At 40.5% G+C, this 8,829-nt stretch overlaps 1 protein-coding gene across 3 annotated transcripts in view; it reads right to left on the bottom strand.

The window, feature by feature from the left end:
• Positions 1-931: 931 nt before the first annotated feature.
• The window catches only part of helz (helicase with zinc finger), a 255,595-nt gene continuing 247,697 nt past the window's right edge, over positions 932-8,829 (bottom strand). For 2 of the 3 annotated variants that reach the window (XM_078225780.1, XM_078225781.1), the window contains exons 30-31: positions 7,485-7,737; positions 932-2,782 (exon numbers count right to left, since the gene is read on the bottom strand). In XM_078225780.1, the coding sequence (XP_078081906.1) occupies positions 2,451-2,782; positions 7,485-7,737 (585 nt within the window). In that variant the 3' untranslated portion in view covers positions 932-2,450. The remainder of the gene's footprint in view (positions 2,783-7,484; positions 7,738-8,829) is intronic. The other variant, XM_078225782.1, reaches the window with a different exon arrangement.

Raw genomic sequence — 8,829 nt, 5'->3', positions numbered from 1 at the left:
ACAGCGAGGTTTTGTTGCAGCTGTATAAAGTGCTGGTGAGGCCACACCTGGAGTACTGTGTACAGTTTTGGTCTCCTTACTTGAGAAAGGATATACTGGCACTGGAGGGGTGCAGAGGAGGTTCACTAGGTTGATTCTGGAGTTGAGAGGGTTGGCTTATGAGGAGAGACTGAGTAGACTGGGGCTATATTCTGAAGAATGAGGGGAGATCTTATAGAAACATATAAGATTATGTTTAGATAAGATAGGAAGCAGGGAAGGTGAAACTAGAACTAGGAGGCATAGCCTCAAAATAAGGGGAAGCAGATTTAGGGCTGAGTTGAGGAGGAACTTCTTCACACAAAGGGTTGTGAATCTGTGGAATTCACTGCCCAGTGAAGCATTGAGGCTACCTCATTGAATGTTTTTAAGGCAAGGATAGATACATTTTTGAACAGTAAATGAATAAAGGGTTATGGTGAGCGGGTGGGTAAATGGAGCTGAGTCCACAAAAAGATTAGCCATGATCTTATTGAATGGCGGAGCAGGCTCGAGGGGCCTGATGGTCTACTCCTGCTCCTAGTTCTTATGAGTAAGGTCAGGTAAGTCCAAACTATGGTCTACGCTCATGATTCCAAGGCAACTCAGTTGTATTTGTGCCAAAATATTTCTTATTCATAACTTGTGTTTGAATTTTGTGTGCCAGCATGTTTGGAAGGGACTGTTGCCTTGTTCATGGATAAATCCCATTTCAGGACAGCAGGACATGGACTGAAACTTGTACACAGCTCTGGAGACATCATGGTAGATACTCCGAGGCCATGAAAACAACAAGCACGCAATCCCTGTATGCAATATGGTCTGATGCACAACCAGGTTGGTTATAGCCACCTGTGGTAAGCATATGCAGTGAGTTTTCAAACAATTCTACAGAAAAAGGCAGACAAGAAAGTCCAATTTAAATACTTTAATACTGAACAAAAGAAAATAAAAGCAGATGGAAACTGTTACACATTTCCCGAGTGCAGCAGCTATTGCAGTGCCCAGAGTAACGCAACAAAAGTTTATTAGAAGTTGGGGGTGGGGTAGGCGGGAGAAGGAAAGAGAGGTGAGGAAAACACCCAAATAAAAATGTCACCCAACCACTGTCAGGATAGATATGAGTGAAAACAAACTCCGAAGGGAACCAGCGAAATAAAAACTGCAATGATCCAAAACCCATGGATGTGTAAGGTTAAAAAACACAGAAGAACATACTTCAAGTCGCACATGTTCGTTGATAACTGGCAAAACGCTGATAGCAATGTTTAATAATTTTTGTGTCTGGGCGAGGTAGGGCAGGGAGGGCGGAGGGGGGAGACAATGTTTTTGAACAGAAACACGCAAAAAGAAGTGATGCCACTCTGTAATTGTATTTCCAAAAAGAAAACAAAAAAAAAGTTAGAATATTAGAATTTTGCATCACATTTTAATGTAAACATCAAATAATGTACCAAAATTAAAACTACAGTAAAAGCTAAGAAGTTCTACACACAGTTGTGTAACCCTTCAAAAAGGAAAACGAAAGCCAGATTTAAAAACATTTACACATGCATAGTGAAGCCAAACAAGAACTTTTTTCCTTTTAAACTAAATTCACACTTTTTTTTTTAAAGTTAATAATCTACTAAGCACCAGCATATCTAGATTTATTTCATCTTCATGATTCAATTAAAAAAAAATCTATCAAATTAACCGTAAAATTAGCAAAGCTGTCAACTTGTCCCAGAAAACAAATAAAAAGCAGTGTGTGTGATGAAGGTGTGCTTATGTCTCCTGCAGTGATTTCTGCTGTTTCATTTTAAAAAGTAAAAGCTTTGTGTTCTAAACTGAATTTTAATATACATGTGTGTATGTTTATGCAAATATATATCCTATTTTTAAGTTAAAAGCAGTTTGTTTACAATAACACTTTACACAGAGTAAAATCTTTCAGTTGATCAAAATGCTTCAGAATGCAATTAACATTTTCTTTTAAGAAACTTTGCTTGAAATGAAACAAATATTGTTGTCCGCTTCCTCATGTACGCTGGCTACTTTTGGTACAGAACCCCAGCACTGTATGCTACTGGACATCAGCAAAGTATTCTTAAAAAGTGACTCAAAAATTAATGCTCTGCTTAAAAACTTTTTTTTCCCCCATTTTTTTTTTCTGAGCTGATACAAGATTTACCCAAGCATATCAAAGATTTTTTTGTTTTTTTTTGTCGAAAGAAATAAGGTTGAATTTAGGAATCTATGATCAACTACAAAGTACATAAAGTAATGGAAAATATACACAGGATGAGACCCTTCTGACAAAATAAACTCAAAAAAAAAACAAAACAAAAGAATTCCAGGAAGTTTTGTCACAGAGTTGCTGAATACTTTTAACAAACTATATTTCTGACTGTTCTGACTCATTTTAAAATCTAAAAAGCAACAATATTTTTTTATTTGAAATAAGAGTAATACCCATTGCTACCTGATGAACTGCCTATGCTGAGTTCCTGAAACAAAGACAGAGGGTCGCCATTTTTCTTCGCAGGCTCAGGTGGAGGTTTAGGCTTTGGCGGAGCCCGTAATGCGTTGGCGTATGACATGACTGGTTTGCTTCCACTTGCTTTCTGCTGGCTACTGGACTCTGTGATCTGGTTGTTGGAGAGGAGGGGGGGAAACTGGCCAAGGTGCTGGAGCACATTGTAGTTGAACGAGTTTGCTGACAGTTGCGATACATTCTCAGGCTTCAAGTGCTCCTCTGGGGGTCTCAGTTTCTTGGATTGAACTGCAGCAAAAAAATAAGACAAAACAGGTAAACGTCAACGGGATGAAAGGATGGAGACAGAACAAGAGACTGCTGCCACCTCAATGAACAGGACTCAGTCCAACTGCCACAAATGTAAAAATGTGCGTTCTATTCCAAAACAATCTGGGTAGTCTCCTATTATCGTGCTGGAACTCTTGTTTTTAACTCCACAGACATGTTAACAAGAGCACTAAAGTTGGAACCTAGTAACAAGTAGATGGACAAGTTTGGGTGAGATAATATTCAGAATATTATTTAAATAGTCTCTGCTGTTGGTTTATGTAGGTATATGAGTTATGGTATGATGTGGAACAAGTTACACAAATTCAGAGAAAAGTCCATATGCTGAGTTAGCCGATGCTAGTTGGGAAAGCAATTGGACCACAACCGTTATCAGTGCATCTGGACGAGAGAGCGGAATTTTCATTCAGCCTTCTTATAACTAATTCATATCCATCAATGCATGTTGGGCAAGAACAGGGTTTGGATCCCAGCCCAAACAGTCTCTCATATATTACATAGGCTCATACATGAAAAAGTGCTACTTGACCAAAGGTGCGAGAAAGCGGCCAGTCTATGTGACTCTCAGCCAAGAGAATACTGGGGGCAATAAAGAATATGGGTGCCAGTGCTTCACAAAGTTACAGTTTAAAAAGTTTTTAAACAGGAGGGGTACAACACCTGTGATACAATGTGCTGTGTAGACGACACAAAAATGAGTGGGAAGATCAAGTTGTGAGAGGGATACAGACAGTTTACAAAGGGATATTGATAAGTAAGTGGACAAAAAATTATCAAATGGAGTAAAATGTGGGAAAATGTAAAGTTGCTCATTTTGGAAGAGAGCAAAATAACAGAACAGGGAGAAAAACTGCAGAAAGCTGCAGCACAAAGGGACTTGTGCATGAAATTTAGAAAGCTAGCACCCAGGTGCAGCAGGTAATCAGGGAGGCTAATGGAATATTGGCCCTAATTTCAAGGGAGTTGGAGTATAAGAGTTGGGAAGTCTTGCTGCAATTGTACAAAGTACAGGTGAGACCACATCTGGAGTAGAGAGCAGTTTTGGTCCCCTTATTTAAGGAAAGATATTATTTCATTGGAGGCAGTTCAGAGAAGGTTGAGAAGGTTGACTAGGATGATACCCAGTGTAGAGTGATTGTCTTATGAGGAAAGGTTAAACAGGTTATGACCCTAACTCACTGGAATCTATTAGAATGAGAGGTGATCTCATTGAAACATACAGGATTCTTAAGGGGCTTGACAGGGTAAATGCTGGGAGGATGTTCCCCCTCATGGGAGAGTCTAGGACCAGAGGACATAGTCTCAGAATAAAGAGGCATCAATTTAAGACTGAGACGAGAAGAAACTTTTTCTCTGAGGGTTGAGAGTCTTTGGAACTCCTCGCTGCCGACAGTTGTGGGGCAGAGTCTTTGTGTATATTTAAGACTGAGATAGATAGATTCCTGATCAGTAAGGGAAATAAGGGTTACTGGGAAAGGGCAGGAAAGTGGAGGAATGTCGGATCAGCCGTGATCCTATTGAATGGCGGAGTAGGCTTGAGGGGCCAAATGGCCTCCTCCTGTTGCTTTTTATTATGGTATTGTAGTCCTACTAAGTCACAGGACACAAGGCCACCTGCAGTAACGGACAGGGTATGGCATTCTCAGCTGCGCCTGTGAACTGCCTATCTTGTGGTTATAAACTGTCATTGGTATAAGCCTGGGAGCCATTACATAAAAACAAGGAGCAGGAGTAGGCCATCTGGCCCTTCGAGCCTGCTCCGCCATTCAATAAGATCATGGCTGATCTTTTTATGGACTCAGCTCCACTTACCCGCCCACTCACCATAACCCTTAATTCCTTTAATGTTCAAAAATTTATCTATCCTTGCCTTAAAAACATTCAATGAGGTAGCCTCAACTGCTTCACTGGGCAGTTGTCACCTCACAGTTCACCTCACCATTGCGCCTCCCCACTCAAGGTTTATGCTGTCCCTGCTCTGTGCTTTTCAGGCATACAACCAAGACATTGCATATGTGAAGCATGGCAAGAGACCTTGTTGGAAAACACAAGTATTACTCAGGTAAAGAGCACACCTTGTTTCTCGATCTCAACAAACCAACATTGCAGGGAAAGAATATGTGGAAAAAGGATTTCTCAAATTGAAGAAAGGACACAGGACCAAACAAGAAAAACAAACATATCTACTAAACACAAAAAAAATCACAAGAAAGGACTGTGAAGACACCCACAGAGTTTCTCCTACAGTAACTGTGAACCATATGGTCTGGTACAGAAACATACAAACTCAAAGATCCCAGGGCAATTCCACAGATTTGCCTGTAGACATGCTCTTAATCTTCCTCTGCTGAGATGCATGAGAAGGGGAAAGACTGCAAATTGGGGAACAGGAAAGGATTGGTCACAGCCATGTCCTCTTTACCCAGTCAAATAACACGTTTGGACACATGTGAGACAAGGGCTATTTTAGCAAAGTACTTGAGACTTGGGAGTATGAGTCATTACCCTTCAAATCCAATTGATTCAGTACAGCACACCCTACTGTGAACCGTGTCACTTCACTTCCTATAACACTCACTTGCGCTTTGAGTAAGACTGTCAGTTTAATGCCACACTTGTGCCGAACCATAGGTAGGTTTATGCATTCGACTCACATCCACTTAGAAGGGGGTTCACCATGTCCAAGCTGACTTCTCCATTGTCAGCTCGAAGATTTTCATTTTATCACTCTCGCCTGAGGCTCAAAACCGAGCATTATAAGGACAAGGTGCAAATGCACTCTCTGCACCCTCCAGAATTCCCAAAACCACTTCATCTTCAAATCTTCCACATTGTAGGAGAGGAGTTGAACACTCTGAATGCTGCCTACATTCCATTTTACATGAAACAGGTCGTTCCAAATCGCCAGTACTGATATCCCACGCTTAGTTGGAAAGTAAAACTCACTGCAATTTCAACCCCTTCACTAAAAATAATAAAATGACTTCAAGTTATGGGAAATGACAAAGCAATGTTTAATATTAGAGTACAGATCCACAAACATGATTATATTTTCAAAATCTAAGAGCTCTCAGAAATATAAGACAATCACTACCTTTATAATAATTTTCCCTCAATATTATACATCTAATTTATTTGTTGATTCAGAGACATTACTGAATTGTTTATATGCAATGTTTTAAATTGAAATACCTCCCGACTACAAATAGCATCTATTACAATTGGCCTCTGCAGAAACGTGCAGATTATTTATTGGAGATAATTAAATGGCTCTAAATAATTCCTACTTTGTTATATTCGCTGAAGGAGGCAGCCTTTATTCTGGTGATCTCTATCTATTGTTAACAGCTTCCAGCCAAATCACTTCAATTAAATTTTTTCCCGGAGACATTTCTGAATGTTGGCTTTTGATATACAGGACAGCAGATTCAATTAAACTTCAGACTGCCAGGTTTTCCTCGAGGAATTACCAAGCTGTGATATTCCCCCCCCCCCCCCCCCCAAAAGCTCTTAGTTCATTCCAAATTTTACAAACCGTTCTGTTTATGAGTTGACCTATAAAATGTTAATAATGCAGCTCAAAAGAGGCCTGCAATAACAGCCACGGATTACAACCCTTTGTCATTACCTCAAACCTCATTTAACTGTAATACGGACAAACCCATGAGCTTTGCTGACCAACTGATGGCTTTTTAAAAATGTTTCAGAGTATTTTTCATTGTAAATTTCATCCATTTTCTGTACCTCTATCACATACCGTGGGCGGCACGGTAGCACAGTGGTTAGCACTGCTGCTTCACAGCTCCAGGGTCCCGGGTTCGATTCCCGGCTCGGGTCACTGTCTGTGTGGAGTTTGCACATTCTCCTCGTGTCTGCGTGGGTTTCCTCCTGGTGCTCCGGTTTCCTCCCACAGTCCAAAGATGTGCGGGTTAGGTTGATTGGCCAGGTTAAAAAATTGCCCCTTAGTGTCCTGGGATGTGTAGGTTAGAGGGATTAGTGGGTAAAATATGTGGGGGTAGGGCCTGGGTGGGATTGTGGTCGGTGCAGACTCGATGGGCTGAATGGCCTCCTTCTGCACTGTAGGGTTTCTATGATTCTATGACATGATGCAGGCAACAGCACAGTTGTTTGCACAATGGGATCTGCATGTCAGTCACTGGGAATAACCATTCAAGCACAATTTCGCCAATATGATTTTACCTCCAGGCCCTTTTGACTGAGACACTCTACTTGGAATGATAGAAACAGGAGTAGGGTATTAAGCGACTTGACTCTGTCCCACCATTCAGAATTCATTTATCTACTTTGGTTCCATATGCCTAATGACCCTTGGCTAACACACCAAAAAAAAAACACCTCACCGTTGCCACTGTGCCTCCCCACTCAAGGTGACTTGGGTTTATGCTGTTCCTGCTCTGTGATTTTCAGGCACACAACCAAGACATTGCATATGTGAAGCATGGCAAGAGATCTTGTTGGAAAACACAAGTATTACTCAGGTAAAGAGCACACCTCATTTCTCGATCTCACCTTTTGAAGACATGCAGTGCCCTAGATCAACTCAAGTTCTATGAAGTGGGTACAAGAGGAGGGAGGAAGTCCTTAGATAGGTAAATCAGTACATGGAATACTCCAAAATACAAGGATAAAGCAACAATACCTAAAAGGTCCCGTGGTGCCACTGCTCTGTTGGATCCATTGCACAGAATGTTTTGGAGGGCAGCTGAAGAGTTGGCATTCACCCACATCTCTGGTGACGTGTAGTTGTATGAAGAATGGTTGCTGTGGTCTTGAAGCTCCTTACATTGACTAAGATTGCCTTGAGGATTGCTGGAATCTTCGGGAAATGCTTGAACAGAACTGGCTGAAATTCTTCTTTGGTACAAAGGCCTTCCTGGTCCTCTGGCTTCAAACTGTTTGGGAAATTGTAACAACAGGAGAATTGTGTTTAGTGTTCAGTACTTTGGCCTTCCATTTCCTACATCATAAAAACATTACTGCATAGGTTTTATTAAAATCAGAATAATCAAGATTAAGTATTCTCATTTCTCAAAATTATATTCCAAAAAGCCCAAATAAAAATATTTTCCTTGATTAGTTAAGTAATTCATCAACATCGGATTGCTTTCATTCTAAGCACCGGTGGGATCCAGTGGTAAAAGAAAAACCAGTATAGAGTCCCAGAGTGGAATTTTGCTCTTTCAATCCGAGGTGGATTAAATGGGCAGGTGTGAAGAGAGACTGAAATAGAGCGCAAGAGGTGAGGGTCGGTGAAGAAAAATTCCAAGTACTCTGAGTCTCCTCGCATCCTGCTGCAGCAACCAGTGGTGCAGAATGGGGGTAGATATTCATTGTCCTCTAAGCCACAAGCAAGGCCAATTGAAAAGAGGATGAAATACAAAACTTGCCCATTAAAAACCACAAGAAATTATCAAGATCAGCTTTATTTCCAAGTCACTAAATTGACTAATAGCCAGGCTTCCACAAAATTATTTTCTTCCCTTGCCTCTAGTTCAGCAAGAATTCCTCTAATCTCAAACCACTTCTAAAATTAATGTTGAAGATAATTAGATAATTCAGAGTTATTGTAGAATTTTGCATTTTAAGAGTGAGTATAACACTTTGTACCCACTGCTTTGTCATTAGTTTAGAAACATGAATAAATATTACCACCAATGTGCATCTCTTAAATAATTGACATTTACAGCTCAGTTATAAAGCACAAAATTTATTCTTGCCTAGGCATAGTGCACAGTTGATTAAAGGTTTAGTTGATTCTGAGGGCATTTTAATCCCACAGGCTTTTTTTTCCCCCAACAGCTGTTGGCAAGGGGCAATTCATTCGATGGTATAAATTGAGTGTTGCATGTTGGATGTGATATTTATCCACAAATGTAACCAGCCAAATGGGCAATCTGTTTCCATGTAACATACATTTTAGAAGAGAAATGTTTCCAAAACCATGGGTCAGGCTGTCTTTGAAATGTGTAGACTCATTGGATGAG

The sequence above is a fragment of the Mustelus asterias genome, chromosome 12 (genome assembly GCF_964213995.1).
Source record: "Mustelus asterias chromosome 12, sMusAst1.hap1.1, whole genome shotgun sequence".
Taxonomy (NCBI): Eukaryota; Metazoa; Chordata; class Chondrichthyes; order Carcharhiniformes; family Triakidae; genus Mustelus; species Mustelus asterias.
The sequence above is the reverse complement of the archived record's forward strand: the minus strand, read 5'-3'. Positions and strand labels throughout refer to the sequence as shown.